At 36.8% G+C, this 17,273-nt stretch overlaps 1 protein-coding gene across 5 annotated transcripts in view; it reads left to right on the top strand.

Moving 5' to 3' along the window:
- Positions 1-17,273, top strand: part of TEX11 (testis expressed 11) — a 373,435-nt gene that overhangs the window by 262,590 nt on the left and 93,572 nt on the right. For all 5 annotated transcript variants that reach the window (XM_079911723.1, XM_079911722.1, XM_079911724.1 and 2 more), the window contains exon 17: positions 6,478-6,580. In XM_079911723.1, the coding sequence (XP_079767849.1) occupies positions 6,478-6,580 (103 nt within the window). The remainder of the gene's footprint in view (positions 1-6,477; positions 6,581-17,273) is intronic.

The following is a 17,273-nucleotide window of genomic DNA, read 5'->3' as shown; positions in this document are numbered from 1 at the left end:
GACCAGGGAGTTATAGCGACTTTCAAGAAATATCATTTATGTCACACTTTTCATCAGACAGTAAAGGTTAGTGATCAGTCAGGAACAATCTTGTTACAATTTTGGAAGGACTATAACATCTGTAAGGCCGTAAAAAATATTGACTTTTCTTGACGTAAGGTTATGGCCGTCACCATGAATGGGGTTTGGAAGAACCTTTGGCCGCAGTTTGTTCACGATTTTTGTGGATTTGAGAATGTGGATGAGGAGTACAAAGAGGTCTTCAGCAACTTCATGACCCTCAGCAAGAAGCTGGAGCTATATCTGCAAGAGGACAGCTTCACTGAACTCCTTTCTGTGCAACATGAGGAGCTTACTAATGAAGACCTGATGGAATTGGAGGCCCAGAGAAAGGATGAGGAGAGACAAGAGGAAGAAAAAGTAACTGAAGAACCAAAGAAATTCATGATGCAGGAAATGGCAAGGGGGTTTTCTTTATATGAGGAGGTACTATTAGTTTTTGAGGCACAGGACCCGAACGTAGAGCAATACCCAAAGGTTGCAGCAGCCATTCAGAATGCCATCCAGTGCTACCATGTCATATATGACGAGAAGAAAAGAGCTACTACGCAGACATCACTGGATTGTTTTTTTCAAGAGAGTAGATAGAATTGAATCCAGCAAGGAACCAGAACCTGTGCCATCAGCGTCAGGCATGAGTGAAATTGCAACTTGCCCTCCGTCACCTATGGCTGATGATCCTTCAGCTATACCATCTCCCACCTCCCCTCCCTCCTCCAGTCAGTAACTCTTTTTCCTGTTCACTTGATGCCAGCACGTGTATGCCAGCTGTTGTAGTGTACTACTGTACTTTTCAGGGTACTGTACTATAAGATTAAAATGTTTTATTTTTTGTGTTTGCTGGTTTTTATGTATTATTTGTGTGAAAAGTATTATAAATCTATTACAGTACAGTACTATATAGCCGATTTTGTTAGTTGGTTACCTAGGCTAACTTTGTTGGACTTAGAAACAAATTGGACTTAGGAACGCGCTCTTGCAGTGGAACTTGTTCGTGTGTAGGGGACTTACTGTAACGATCTAAATGTAAGAGCAGATACTATAAAACTCTTAGAGGAAAACATAGGCAGAACACTCTTTGACATAAATTGCAGCAATATCTTTTTGGATCCACCCCTAGAGTAATGAAAATAAAAACAAAAATAAACGGGACCTAATTAAACTTAAAAACTTTTGCACATTAAAGGAAACCGTCAACAAAACGAAAAGACAACCACAGAATGGGAGAAAATATTTGCAAACAAAGTGACCAACAGGGGATTAATCTCCAAAATGTATAAATAGCTCATGCAGCTCAATAACAAAAAAAACCAGACAACCCAATCAAAAAAGGGGCTGAAGACCTAAATAGACATGTCTCCAGAGAAGACATACAGATGGCCAAAAAGCACATGAAAAGATGCTCAGCATCACTAATTATTAGAGAAACGCAAATCAGTAGTACAGTGATGTATCTCCTCACACCTGTCAGAATGGCCATCATCAAAAAGCCACAAACATGAGCTTCCCTGGTGGCGCAGTGGTTGCAAGTCCGCCTGCCAGTGCAGGGGACACGGGTTTGTGCCCCGGTCGGGGAGGATCCCACATGCCGTGGAGAAGCTAGGCCTGTGAGCCATGGCCGCTGGGCCTGCACGTCTGGAGCCTGTGCTCCGCAACAGGAGAGGCCACAGCAGTGAGAGGCCCACGTACCGCAAAAAAAAAAAAAAAAAAAAGCCACAATAAATGCTGGAGAGAGTGTGGAGAAAAGGGAACACTCCTACACTCTTTGCGGGAATATAAATTGATACAACCACTATGGAGAACAGTATGGAGTTTTCTTAAAAAACTAAAAATAGAACTACCATATGGTCTAGCAGTCCCACTCCTGGGCATATATCTGGATAAAACCATAATTTGAAAAGATACATGCACCCCAATATTTATTGCAGCACTATTTACAACAGCCAAGACATGGAAAGAACCTAAATGTCCATTGACAGAGGAATGGATAAAGACGGTGTTGTACATATGTACAGTGGAGTATTACTCGGCCATAAAAAGAGTGAAATAACGCCATCCATAATGCAGCAACATGGATGGACCTAGAGATAATCATACTAAGTGAACTAAGACAGAGAAAGACAAATATCATATGAGATCACTTATATGTGGAATCTAAAAAGATGATACAAATGAACTTATTTACAAAACAGAAACCAACTCACAGACTTTGAAAACAAACTTATGGTTATGAAACGGGAAAGGTGGAGGGAGGTATAAATTAGGAGTTTGGGATCAACATATGCACACTACTATATATAAAATAGATAATCAACAAGGACGTCCTGTATAGCACAGGGAACTCTACTCAATATTCTCTAATCATCTATATGCGAAAAGACTCTGAAGAAGAATGGATATATGTATATGTATAATTGAACCACTTTGCCATACACCTGAAACTAACAACACATTGTAAATCAACTATACCCCAATATAAAATAAAAATTAAATTGAATAAAAAGAACTTAAATCAACTATACCCCAATATAAAATAAAAATTAAATTGAATAAAAAGAACTTAAAAATAAAGTTTAGGGCTTCCCTGGTGGCGCAGTGGTTGAGAGTCCGCCTGCCGATGCAGGGGACACGGGTTCGTGCCCTGGTCCAGGAAGATCCCACATGCCGTGGAGCGGCTAGGCCCGTGAGCCATGGCCTCTGAGCCTGCGCATCTGGAGCCTATGCTCCGCAACGGGAGAAGCCACAACAGTGAGAGGCCTGCGTACCGCAAAAAAAAAAAAAAAAATTAAAAATAAATTACTTAGGTCTAAAAAAAAGTACTATGTTGAACAGAAGTCGTGAGAATGAACATCCTTGTCTTGTTCCTGAATTTAGAGGAAAACCTTTCACATTTCACCACTGAGTATGTTGTTAGCTGTTTTTTTGTCATATGGCCTTTGTTATTTTGAGATAGGCTCCTTTTATACCCCGTTTTTTGAGAGCTTTTATTATGAAAGAGTGTTGAATTTTGTCAAATGCTTTATCTGTATCTGTTGAGAGAATCATAGTATTTTTATCTTTCATTCTTTTACTGTAATGCATTATTTTTATTGATTTGTGTATGAACCATCCTTGCATCCGAGGAATAAATTCCACTTGATCATGGTGTATGATCTTTTTAATGGGCTGTTGAATTCTGTTTGCTAGTATTTTGTTGAGAATGTTTGCATCTATATTCATCAGGGATATTGGCCTGTTGCTTTTTTCTTGTGGTATTTTTATCTGACTTTGGTATCAGGGTAATGCTGGCCTCGTGATATGAGTTTTGGAGTGTTCCCTCTTCAATTGGAAGAGTTTGAGAAAGATTGGCATTAATTCTTCTTCAAATGTTTGATATAAATCACCACTAAAACCATCTGGTCCTGGTATTTTCTTTGTTGGGCCGTTTTTGATTACTGATTCAGTCTCCTCATTATTGGTCTGTTCTGATTTTCTGTTTCTTCCTGATTCAGTCTTAGTGGGTTGTCTGTTTAACTTTGTTTCATTAATTTTTTTCTATTATCTTTCTAGTCTCTATTTCATTTATTTCTGCTCTAATCTTTAATTCCCTCTTGCTAAATTTGGGCTTAGTTTTTTCTTTATACTTCCTTGAGAAGTAAAGTTAGGTTGTTTATTTGAGATCTTTTCTTAATGTAGGCATTTATTGCTATAAACTTCCTTCTTAGAACTATCTTTGCTGCATTCCCTAAGCTTTGATATATTTTCTTTGTTGTTTTTGTTCTCAAAATACTTTCTGATTTGCCTTTTGATTTCTTCTTTGATCCGTTGATTATTCAGGAGTGTGTTGTTTAATTTCCATGCATTTGTAAATTTTTCATTTTTCTTCATGTTATGTTTTTCTAGTTTCATGCCATTGCAGTGGGAAAAGATACTTGATATGATTACAGTCTTCTTAAATTTGTTAAGGCTTGCTTTCTGGCCCAATATATGATTTATCCTAGAATATGTTCCTTGTGTATGTGAGAGGAATATATATTCTGGTGCTGTTGAATGGAATGTTCTGTATGTGTCTATTCGGTCAGTTTTGTCTGTAGTGTTAGGTCCACTATTGATTAATTTTCTGTTTGGATACCTATGTATTGTTGAAAGTGGGTTTGGAAATGTTCCCTACTGTTATTTATTTCTATTACTCCCTTCAGTTCAGTTAATGTTTGCTTTAAATATTTAGTTGCTCTAGTGTTGAATGTGTATGTATATACGGTTGTGATATCCTCTTGATGAATTGACCCCTTTGTCACTATATGGTGTCCTTCTTTGTCTCTTGTGACTGATTTTGAGTAAAGTCTATTTTGTCTGATAATTATAGCCACTCTTGCTCTCTTTTTGTTACCATTTGCATGGAATATCTTTTTCCATCTCTTCACTTTCAGCTTATGTGTGTCCTTAAAGCTAAAGTTAGTCTCTTGTAGATAGCACACTGTTGGATCTTGTTTTTGTTTGTCTTTTATCCATTCAGCCACTCTGTGTCTTTGATTGGATAGTTTAGTTCATTTACATTTAAATATTGATAGTTAAGTGCTTACTAGTCCCATCTTGTTAATTGTTTGAGTTTTTAGTTCCTTTCTTCCTCTCTTGCTTTTTTCCTTTTTGATTTATTTTTATAATGGTGTGTCCTAATTCCTTTATCATATATGTGTTTTGCAAATATTTTCTCCCATTTTGTGGCTTGCCTTTTCATTCTCTTAACAGTGTCTTTCACAGAGCAGAAGTTTCTAATTTTAATGAAGTCCAGCTTGTTTTTTCTTTCATGAATTGTGCTTTCAGTGTTGTTTAAAAAGTCATCAGTAAACCAAATGTCATGTAGTTTTCCCCTATGTTACCTCTAAGAGTTCTGTAGTTTGAGGTCTTACATTTAGATTTACGATTGTTTTTGAATTAATTTTTGTGAAAGGTTTAAGGTCTGTGCTCAGATTTTTTTTCTTTTTTGCATGTGGATGTCCAGTTGTTCCAGCACCAATTGTTTTAAAAAGACTATCCTCATTTTTTTGTACTTCCTGGTTCCCCCTTCTACTAGTGTAGAAATTAATTACTGGTTGTATTCTTTTAATGATTGTCCTAAAAGAATAGAATCCTTACTTAACTGTCCACCATGTTTGTAGTCTCTCTCTGCTGCACTTTAGCTGCATATTTATTATGTCTTATCTTTCAGTTCACTAATTTTCTCTTCATCTGCTTATAAATTGCTATTAGTAAGCCTATCCATTATGTTGCCATTTGGGTTATTGTATCTTTCATTTCAAGTAGTTCTTTTTGCCCAAATCAGCAAGGTCACATTTTATAGTTTCTGTTTCTTATAAACTTGTGTGATGTGCAAAGTGTTCAACAACTGATACGGCTTGGGCAATAATCAGTCAGAATGGATACCAGCTGGAAACAACCACTGTAACTGTATCAATATGTACTATTGAATATCAACCTAGTTATATACTTTTTGAGCATATCTTTTATTTCCTTAAACTTTGAAAACAGAGATGTTTTATAGGCAGTTTTTGATACTTCTTTTATTTACATCCTGAGAATCTGTTTCTGCTGATTCTCATTTATGGTGTCTTGTTTCCTACTGTGCTTGATTTTTTTATGTTTCTACTCAAGATTCTTGAAAAATTATTTATGGAAATATTTTGAAGCCTAAGATGAAGGTGTCTTCCCCCAGAGAGGATTTACATTTGCTTCTTCCTATGTTTGGGACCAATGAAAACTAAATTCATAGCTTGACATCTTTTGGCCTCCCATATAATGTAATTTGGGACTGTAAATACACGAGAAAGTCTGTTTGTATTACACCTTAGGGACTGGTTTTCCGTACCCCATTTTGTTGGATTCTTCTCAGAACCAAGGTATCTATCTTTCATTGCAGTCCCCTGAGGATGTGGATGAAAGTGGGTTTACTTCTGGTTTTCCCTTAGCCTAAGAGTGTGATCCCTTGAGCCTTGATGTCTATTTTCCTGACCTAGTAAGGTACATTAAAACTAAAGTTAACCTTTGCCTAGGTTTACAAATGCCCAGCAGGAAAAAAAAAAAGTAGCTTTAATTCTCCATTTACTTCTCTGGGACCTCACTTTTCCTTAGATATTGCTTGGTAATTGCTTTACTAGTCACTTGCTTTTGGAATTAAAAAAAAAAACGTCATCCAACATTTTTTGGTTATTTTCAGTAGGAGGGTTGGTTTGACATATATAATGTGCCCTATTTTCAGAAGCAGAGTTCAGTATTTCCATAGCATTTTAATAGAACAGTTCTTCAAAGATTTTTCTCAGATTCATGTCTTTTCATTATGAGTATCCCTCAGCCATTGTGACTATGTTAATAGTATTAGTAAAATATGGTAAAGTCTTCCTTATATGCTTTGTAAAAGAAACCCAATATTTCTTTTTTCAGGCTAAAGAGGCGGTGACAGAAGCTGAACGACGTGATCCTACAAATATTTTCACTAAATTTTATGTATTCAGGATTGCAATCCTAGAGGGCAACTCTGACAGAGGTATAAATGTTATTTATGAGTTATATTTGACTGTTAACACAAAGAATAATTCTCTTTGGCCGTAATAGAGAAAAATAGCTTTTAAGACAATGGAGTCGAATATATATGCTAGCTTTCCTATGTAAAGATGATACAACCATACAAAAAGAAACTATGGAAGGTTGCATAAAAATAAAAGAACAGGGTTTGCCTATTGAAGGAGTAGGAACTAGGCAGATGTGGGGCAAGAATTGGGGGAAAGTCTTGTTCCTGTATACTTTTTTGTACTTTGTCATTTGAACCAGCCTATTAAAAATTAACTTTAAAAAACTGTGAGAGCAGGGAGAAATTATAATGCAGTCATTTAAGAATTGTCATTAGAGAATAGAAGTCTCCAGGATACCTTTTGATTGTACTTATTTGGGAAGTTATCAGTGAGAGATCTGGCCCTGAAATGTAGTTTCTCTCCACAGGGTTGACAGTGGTACAGTTGCTCACATGAACCTTATCCCATTAGTGCTTTGTCCTTTCCATTAAGTTAAGCGTAGTTTCCTAGCTAGTTGTCTGCACACACGTGTATCTTGACTTGGTCACAGATTTACCTGTGCTGTGATATTATTCCTGCTCAGCTCTGGGTAGCTGAGCAAATCCTGGAGCTGTTTGAGCTTCAGACTGGTTGCCCTTTGTGAAGAGCACAAGTAGAGAAATTGAGAAGCTTGAGTTAATGGGTTCAAACAGAATTTATACTAGTCCAACTAAGCAACTATTTGTGAATACCTACTAAATATGCAGTGGAGTCTGTTATTCACTCTGTAAGAAAAAGAAAGATGATTTATTCTGCTTTGAAAAAGAAATGTTCCACGGTAGTAAAGTATATCTGTATGTTAATTAAGGACTAACAAATTGTAATCAGCTCTTTATCAAGGTTAATATTGCTGTTATGTCCATCATCAGGGTTTTCACTAGAGACTTCTGGGCATTTGTTTTTCTTGATATATTATGCTGAAGTATAGAAAAACTTGAACCTTTTGCCAGTAGAAATGGCAAAAAAAATAACCCCACACAACCAGATTTCCTTTTTTTTTTTTAACATCTTTATTGGGGTATAATTGCTTTACAATGGTGTGTTAGTTTCTGCTTTATAACAAAGTGAATCAGTTATACATATACCTATGTTCCCATACGTCTTCCCTCTTGCGTCTCCCTCCCTATCCCACCCCTCCAGGCTGTCACAAAGCACCGAGCTGATATCCCTGTGCCATGCGGCTGCTTCCCACTAGCTATCTACCTTACGTTTGTTAGTGTGTATATGTCCATGACTCTCTCTTGCCCTGTCACAGCTCACCCTTCCCCCTCTCCATATCCTCAAGTCCGTTCTCCAGTAGGTCTGCGTCTTTATTCCTGTCTTACCCCTAGGTTGTTCATGACATTTTTTTTCTTAAATTCCATATATATGTGTTAGCATACGGTATTTGTCTTTTTCTTTCTGACTTACTTCACTCTGTATGACAGACTCTAGGTCTATCCACCTCATTACAAATAGCTCAATTTCGTTTCTTTTTATGGCTGAGTAATATTCCATTGTATATATGTGCCACATCATCTTTATCCATTCATCCGATGATGGGCACTTAGGCAGATTTCCTATTAAGGCTTTTCTTTTAACATTCTATTAAAATAAAATTATTTTACTTTTTTTTTTTTTTTTTTTTTTTTGTGGTACGCGGGCCTCTCACTGCCGTGGCCTCTCCCGTTGTGGAGCACAGGCTCCGGACGCGCAGGCTCAGCGGCCATGGCTCACGGGCCCAGCCGCTCCGTGGCATGTGGGATCCTCCCGGACTGGGGCACGAACCCGTGTCCCCTGCATCAGCAGGTGGACTCTCAACCACTGCGCCACCAAGGAAGCCCTATTTTACTTTTTAAGCATAGCATTAGGTCAGTATTTTCATTTCTTCCCCAGTTATCTGTGTCCACTTTTTAGTCATGTTTATTGAAAATACATACAATAAAATTTACTCTTGCCTAGTGTATGATTTTATAAGGTTTATTTATATTAGTAATTCTATGAGTTTTGACAATTGCTTACAGTCATGTAGCCAGCACCACAATCAAGATATAGAACAAAAAATTAACTCAGGCCCCTTTGTTGTTACTCCTTCCCACCACTTCCAGCCCTGATTCCTACTAATCTCATTTCTATCCCTATAATTTTGCCTTTTCCAGAATGTCATATAAATGGAATCATATAGTATGAAGCTTTTTGAGCCTTCTTTCACTTAGCATAATACATTTGAAACTCATTCATACTGTTGTGTGTTCCCATAGTTTGTTCTTTTTTATTGCTAAGTAGTATTTCGTAAGTATGGATGTACCAAAATTTATACATTTACCAGTTGAAGGATATTTGGATGGTTTCCGGTTTGGGTGATTATAAATAAAGGTGCTATAAACATCTGTTTACAGATTTTGTGTGATGACAATATTTCACTTCTCTAGGGTAAATATCGAGGAATGGGTTTGCTGGGTTGTAAGTATATGTTTAACTTTGTTAGAAACTGCCAAACTCTTTTCTAAAGTGCCTGTACAGTTTTATGTTCTAACTAGCTATGTATGAAAGTTCGAGTTGATCTACAGCCTCACCAGCACTTGGAATTGTCTACTGATAAATTTCTTTAACCATTCTAATAATGAGGTAGAGATATAGTACTGTGATTATAATTAGCATTTCCACAGTGTCCAATATTTGACATCCATATATCTTCTTTGGTGGAGTGTTTGTACAGATCTTTTGCCCAGTTTTCTATAAGAAGCTTTGTGTTCTTATAGAGTTTCGAAGTTCTTTATATATTCTAGATACAAGTTATTTATCAGATATGTGTTTTACAAATTTTTCTTTTTATTTTCTTATCAGTGCATTTCATGACAAGATGATGAAGTCTAATTTATCTTCTTTTATGGATTTTTTGGTATTGTATCTAAGAAATCTTTACCTAATCCATGGTCACAAAAAATTTTCCCTGTTTTCTTCAAGAAATTTTACAGTTTTAGGTTTAAGTTTGTGGTTAGTTCTGTGGTCCATTTTGCATTAATTTTTTATATTTGACTTAAGGTGTGGATTGAAGTTCATTTTTTTTTGCACATGGTTACCTAATCATTCCAGCTTCATTTATTTAAAAATTCTGTCCTTTCCCAACTGATTGCCTTTGTACCTTTAATGAAAATCAGTTGTCATATGTGCATGGGTCTCTTCTGGACTCTTCATTCTGTTCCACGGAACTACTCCTCTTTACCCCATTCCCACACTGTCTTGATTAATGTAGCTATGTAGTAAATTTGAAATCATGTAGTGTTAGTCCTCCAACTTTATTCTTCTCTTTTAAATTGTTTGGGCTATTCTAAGTCCTTTGTATATCTCTGTGAATTTTAAATTTTAAATAAGTTTTTCAGTTTCTACAAAGGTAAATATTGATTGGGATTACACTGACTCTGTAGATCAGTTTGGAGAGAATTGACATCTTCCAACCTGTGAACAAGTTATATTTAGGTCTTTAATTTCTCTCAGCAATCTTTTCTGTCTTTCAACATATAAGGTTTTGTGCACCTTTTGTCAGATTTATCGCTAAGTATACCATATTTTATGCTATTTCAAATAGCATTTTTAAAAATCCTTCAGTTTCTGACTGTTCATCGCAAGTATGTAGAAACAGAATTTACTTTTGTATATTGATTTGTATCCTACAGAGTTGCTAAACTCACTAGTTCCAGTGGCTTTCTTGTAGATTATTATGTTGTCTGTGAATAAAGACAATTTTACTTCTTCCTGTCCAATCTGGGTACAGTTTTTCATACTTTATTGTACTTGTTAGAATCTCCAGTAAAATTGGTAAAAAGCAGACATCCTTGACTTTTTCCTGATTTTAGAGGGAAAGCATCCAGTTTTCAATTATTAAGTATGATGTTAGCTGTAGGTTTTTCATAGATACCTTTTATCAGGTTGAGGAAGTTCTCTTCTGTTTCCTGTTTCCAGTTTCCAGGGAGTTTTTAATCAGGAGTGGATGTTGAATTTGGTCATATGATTTTTCTACATCTATTGAAATGATCAACTTTTTAAAAACAGTTTTGGAGTACAGTTGATTTACAATGTTGTGTTAGTTTCAGGTGTACAGCAAAGTGAACCTGTTATACCTATACATATATCCACTCCTTTTTAGATTCTTTTCCCATATAGGCCATAACAGAGTATTGAGTAGAGTTCCCTGTGCTATACAGCAGGTCCTTACTAGTTATCTATTTTATATATAGTAGTGTGTGTATGTCAATCCCAGTCTTCCAATTTACCCATCCCCCCCACCCCCGAACCATAAGTTTGTTTTCTACATCTGTAACTCTATTCTGGTTTTGTAGATAAGTTCATTTGTAACCTTTTTTTTAGATTCCACATATAAGCGATATCATATGATATTTGTCTTTGACTTACTTCATTCAGTATGACAATCTCTAGGTCTATCCATGTTGCTGCCAATGGAATTATTTCATTCTTCTTTATGACTGAGTAATATTCCATTGTATATATGTACCACATCTTCTTTATCCATTCCTCTGTTGATGGAAATTTAGGTTGCTTCCATGTCCTGGCTATCGTAAATAGTGCTGCAGTGAACATTGGGGTGCATGTATCTTTTCGAATTACGATTTTCTCCAGATATATGCCCAGGAGTGGGATTGCTGGATCATATGTTAGCTCTATTTTTAGTTTTTTAAGGAACCTGCATACTGTCCTCCATAGTGGCTGTACCAGTTTACATTCCCACTAAGAGTCTAATAGTGTTCCCTTTTCTCCACACCCTCTCCAGCATTTATAGTTTGTAGACTTTTTGATGATGGCCATTCTGACCAGTGTGAGGTGATACCTCACTGTAGTTTTGATTTGCATTTCTCTGATAATTAGTGATGTTGAGCATCTTTTCATGTGTTTTTTAGCCATCTGTATGTCTTCTTTGGAGAAATGTTTATTTAGATCTTCTGCCTTTTTTTTTCTTTTTTGCGGTATGCGGGCCTCTCACTGTTGTGGCCTCTCCCGTTGCGGAGCACAGGCTCCCGAAGCGCAGGCTCAGCGGCCATGGCTCACGGGCCTAGCCACTCCGCGGCATGTGGGATCTTCCCAGACAGGGGCATGAACCCGTGTCCTCTGCATCGGCAGGTGGATTCTCAACCACTGCGCCACCAGGGAAGCCCTTCTGCCCATTTTTTGACAGGGTTTTTTTGTTTTTGTTTTTGTTTGTTTTTGATATTGACCTGCATGAGCTGTTTGTGTATTTTGGAGAGATTAATTTGTACTGGCACAAGAACAGAAATACACATCAATGGAACAGGATAGAAAGTCCAGAGATAAACCCACACACCTATGGTCAACTAATCTATGACAAAGTAGGGAAGAATATACAATGGAGAAAGACAATCTCTTCAGTAAGTGGTGCTGGGAAAACTGGACGGCTATATGTAAAAGAATGAAATTAGAACACTCCCTAACACCATACAGAAAAATAAACTCAAAATGTATTAAAGACCTAAATATAAGGCTGGATACTATAAAACTCCTAGAGTAAAAAATAGGCAAAACACTCTGACATAACTCACAGTAACATCTTTTTTGTTTGTTTGTTTGTTTGTTTGCGGTACGCGGGCCTCTCACTGTTGTGGCCTCTCCCATTGCGGAGCACAGGCTCCGGACGCACAGGCCCAGTGGCCATGGCTCACGGGCCCAGCCGTTCCGTGGCATGTGGGATCCTCCCGGACCGGGACACGAACCCGTGTCCCCTGCATCGGCAGGCGGACTCTCAGCCACTGTGCCACCAGGGAAGCCCCACAGTAACGTCTTTTTTGATCCCCCTCCTAGAGTAATGAAAGTAAAAACCAAAAATGAACAAATGGGACCTAATTAAACTTAAAAACTTTCGCCCAGCAAAGGAAACCATAAACAAAACAAAAAGACAATCCGCAGAATGGGAGAAAACATTTGGAAATGAAATGATCATTTTTTTTTAAAGTTTGTTAATATGGTCAGTTACATTGATTTTTTTCAACAGATAAACCAATGCTGCATTCCTGGGATAAGCTCCACTTAGTCATGATGTGTTCTTTTTTTAAATATAATGTTAGATTTTATTTGCTAACAGTTTAAGGATATTTGTACCTGTGTCCATGAGTGATACTGGTCTCTAGTTTTCCTGTAATGTTTTCGGGTTTGCAATTAGGGTAATGCTTACTACATAGAATGAATTGGAAAATACACCCTCTTTTTCCATCTTCTAGAAGAATTTGTGTTGCTCAGTTGGTATTATTTCTTTGTTAAATGTTTGCTAGAGTTCACAAGTGAAGCCATCTGGGGCTGGAGTTTTCTTTATGAGAAGGTTTTTAATTATAAACTCAATTTCTTTAATAGACAAAAGGTTTCTTCAGGTTATCTATTATTTCCAAACTGAGCTTTGGTAGTTTGTGTCTTTCAAGAAATTTGTCTGTTTCATCTAAGTTGTTGAAATTATTGGCCTAAAGTCATTCATTATATCATCCATTATCCTTCTGACATCTGTCAAATCTTTAGTGATGTCACCTTTATCATTCCTGATATTTGTAATTTGTGTCTTCTCTCTTTTCTCCCTGTCAGAGTGGCTACAAGTTGATCAATGTTATTGCTCTCAAAGAACCAGCTTTTGGTTTCATTAATTTTTCTCTATTGTTTTTTTCTGTTTTCTATTTCAGTTATTAATGTTCTGATCTTTATCATTTCCATTCTTCTACTTACTTTGAGTTTCATTTGCTCTTTCTTTTCTGGTTTCCAAAGGTGAAAGCTGACGTCATTGATTTAAGACTTTTATTCTGGTTTAACATAAACAGTTAATGCTCTAAATTACCTTCTAAGTATTGCTTTAGTGACAATACACAAATTTTGATATATTGTGTTTTCATTTTAATTCATTTCAAAATACTTTGCAATATGACCGTTGACTCCAGTGTAAACCCATGGATTATTTAGAAGTATGCTATTTATTTTCCAAACATTTGCAGATTTCCAGAGAACTTTTCTATTAATTTAATTCTGTTTTAGTGTAAGATCATAAGTTTGTATGACTTGAATCTTTTAAAATATGTTGATGCTTTTTATATGGCTCAGAATATTCTCTTTCTTGGTAAATGTTCCATGTGCACCAGAGAGGAATGTGTATTTTGCTGGTGTAAGGTCAAGTGTTCTATAAATGTCAGTCAGGTAAAGTTGATTAATAGTGTTAAATATCCTTGCTGATTTTCTGTCTACTTCTCCTGTCAGTTATTTGAGAGAGGTTATTGAAATCTTGGACAATAATTATGGATTTGTTTATTACTCCTCATAGTTCTATCAGTTTTTGCTTCTTGTATTTTGAAATTTTGTTATTGGATACATAAACATTTAGGATTATGTCCTCATAATGAATTGATTCCTTTATTATCATGAAATAACCTACTACCACTGGTAATAATCTTTGCTCTGAAGTCTATTTTGTCTGATATTAATATAACCCCTCCAGCTTTCTTTTGATTATCTCTACTATATATATATTATCCCATCATTTTCTTTTAACCAATTTTGGCTTTATATTTAAAGTGTGTTTCTTGTAGGTAGCGTATAGTTTAAAGTTGCTTTCTTCAATTCAGTCTACCTGTCTTTTTTTTTTTTATATCATTATTGGAGTATAATTGCTTTACAATGGTGTGTTACTTTCTGCTTTATAACAAAATGAATCAGCTATACATACACATATATCCCCATATCTCCGCCCTCTTGCGTCTCCCTCCCACCCCTCTGGGGGTCAGAAAGCACCAAGCTTATCTTCCTGTGCTATGTGGCTGCTTCCCACTAGCTATCTATTTTACATTTGGTAGTGTATATATGTCCATGCCACTCTCTTACTGCGTCCCAGCTTACCCTTCCCAATCCCCATGTCCTCAAGTCCATTCTCTACATCTGCATCTTTATTCCTGTCCTGCCCCTAGGATCTTCGGAACCATATATTTTTTTTTAGATTCCATATATATGTGTTAGCATACAGTATTTGTTTTTCTTTCTGACTTATTTCACTCTGTATGACAGACTCTAGGTCCGTCCACCTCACTACAAATAACTCAATTTCGTTTCTTTTTATGGATGAGTAATATTCCATTGTATATATGCGCCACATCTTCTTTATGCATTCATCTGTCAGTGCACACTTAGGTTGCTTGCATGTCCTGGCTACTGTAGATAGAGCTGCAGTGAACATTTTGGTACATGTCTCTTTTTAAATTATGGTTTTCTCAGGGTATATGCCCAGTAGTGGGATTGCTGGGTCATATGGTAGTTCTATTTTTAGTTTTATAAGGAACTTCCATACTGTTCTCCATAGTGGCTGTATCAATTTACATTCCCAACAACAGTGCAAGAGGGTTCACTTTTCTCCGCACCCTCTCCAACATTTACTGTTTGTAGATTTTTTGATGCTGGCCATTCTGACTGGTGTGAGCTGATACCTCATTGTAGTTTTGATTTGCATTTCTCTCATGATTAGTGATGTTGAGCATCCTTTCATGTGTTTTTTGGCAATCTGTATATCTTCTTTGGAGAAATGTCTAGGTCTTCTGCCCATTTGTGGACTGGGTTGTTTGTGTTTTTTTTATACTGAGCTGCATGTGCTGCTTGTATATTTTGGAGATTAATCCTTTGTCAGTTGCTTCATTTACAAACATTTCCTCCCATTCTGAGGGTTCTCTTTCCATCTTGTTTGTGTTTTCCTTTGCTATGCAAAAGATTTTAAGTTTCATTAGGTCCCATTTGTTTATTTTTGTTTTTATTACCATTTCTCTAGGAGGTGGGTCAAAAAGGATCTTGCTGTGATTTATGTCATAGAGTGTTCTGCCTATGTTTTCCTCTAAGAGTTTGATAGTGTCTGGCCTTACATTTAGGTCTTTAATCCATTTTGAGTTTAGTTTTGTGTATGGTGATCCATTTTGAGTTTTTTTTGTGTATGGTGTTAGGGAGTGTTCGAATTTCATTCTTTTACATGTACTGTCCAGTTTTCCCAGTGCTACTTATTGAAGAGTCTGTCTTTTCTCCATTGTATGTTCTTGCCTCCTTCATCAAAGATAAGGTGACCATATGTACATGGGTTTATCTCTGGGCTTTCTATCCTGTTCCATTGATCTATGTTTCTGTTTTTGTGCCAGTACCATACTGTCTTGATTATTGTAGCCTCGTAGTATAGTCTGAAGTCCAGAGCCTGATTCCTCTAGCTCCGTTTTTCTTTCTCAAGATTGCTTTGGCTATTCGGGGTCTTTTGTGTTTCCCTACAAATTGTGAAATTTTTTCTTCTAGTTCTATGAAAAATGCCATTGGTAGTTGGATAGGAATTGCATTCAATCTGTACATTGCTTTGGGTAGTATAGTCATTTTCACAGTGTTGATTCTTCCAATCCAAGAACATGGTATATCTCTCCATCTGTGTGTATCATCTTTAATTTCTTTCATCAGTGTCTTATAGTTTTCCACGTACAGGTCTGTTGTCTCCTTAGGTAGGTTTATTCCTAGGTATTTTATTCTTTTTGTTGCAGTGGTAAATGGAAGTGTTTCCTTAATTTCTCTTTGAGATTTTTCATCTTTAGTGTATAGGAATGCAAGCGATTTCTGTGCATTAATTAATTTTGTGTCCTGCTACTTTACCAAATTCATTCATTAGCTCTAGTAGTTTTCTGATAGAATCTTTAGGATTCTCTATGTATAGTATCATGTCATCTGCAAACAGTGACAGCTTTACTTCTTCTTTTCCCATTTGGATTCCTTTTATTTCTTTTTCTTCTCTGATTGCTGTGACTAAAACTTCTAAAACTATGTTGCATATTGATGGTGAGAGTGGACAACCTTGTTTTGTTCCTGATTGTAGAGGAAATGGTTTCAGTTTTTCACTATTGAGAACGATGTTGGCTGTGGGTTTGTCATATATGGCCTTTATTATGTTGAGGTAAGTTCCCTCTATGCCTACATTCTGGAGGGTTTTTATCATAAATGTGTGTTGAATTTTGTCAAAAGCTTTTTCTGCATCTAATGAGATGATCATATGGTTTTTCTCCTTGAATTTGTTAATATGGTTTATCACATTGATTGATTTACATATATTGAAGAATTCTTGCATTCCTGAGATAAACCCCACTTGATCATGGTGTATGATCCTTTTAATTTGCTGTTGGATTCTGCTTGCAAGTATTTTGTTGAGGATTTTTGCATCTATGTTCATCAGTGATATTGGCCTGTAGTTTTCTTTCCTTGTGACATCTTTGTTTTTGTTTTTTGGCGGTACGCGGGCCTCTCACTGCCGTGGCCTCTCCCGCCGCAGAGCACAGGCTCCGGATGCGCAGGCTCAGTGGCCGTGGCTCACAGTCCCAGCCGCTCTGCGGCATGTGGGATCTTCCTGGACCGGGACACGAACCCGTGTACCCTGCATCGGCAGGCGGACTCTCAACCAGTGTGCCACCAGGAAAGCCCTGTGACATCTTTGCCTGGTTTTGGTATCAGGGTGATGTTGGCCTCATAGTATGAGTTTGGGAGTGTTCCTCCCTCTGCTATATTTTGGAAGAGTTTGAGTAGGATAGGTATTGCTCTTCTCTAAATATATGTTAGAGTTCACCTGTGAAGCCTTCTGGTCCTGGGCTT

The sequence above is a fragment of the Stenella coeruleoalba genome (assembly GCF_951394435.1).
Source record: "Stenella coeruleoalba genome assembly, chromosome: X".
Lineage (NCBI taxonomy): Eukaryota > Metazoa > Chordata > Mammalia > Artiodactyla > Delphinidae > Stenella > Stenella coeruleoalba.
The sequence above is the reverse complement of the archived record's forward strand: the minus strand, read 5'-3'. Positions and strand labels throughout refer to the sequence as shown.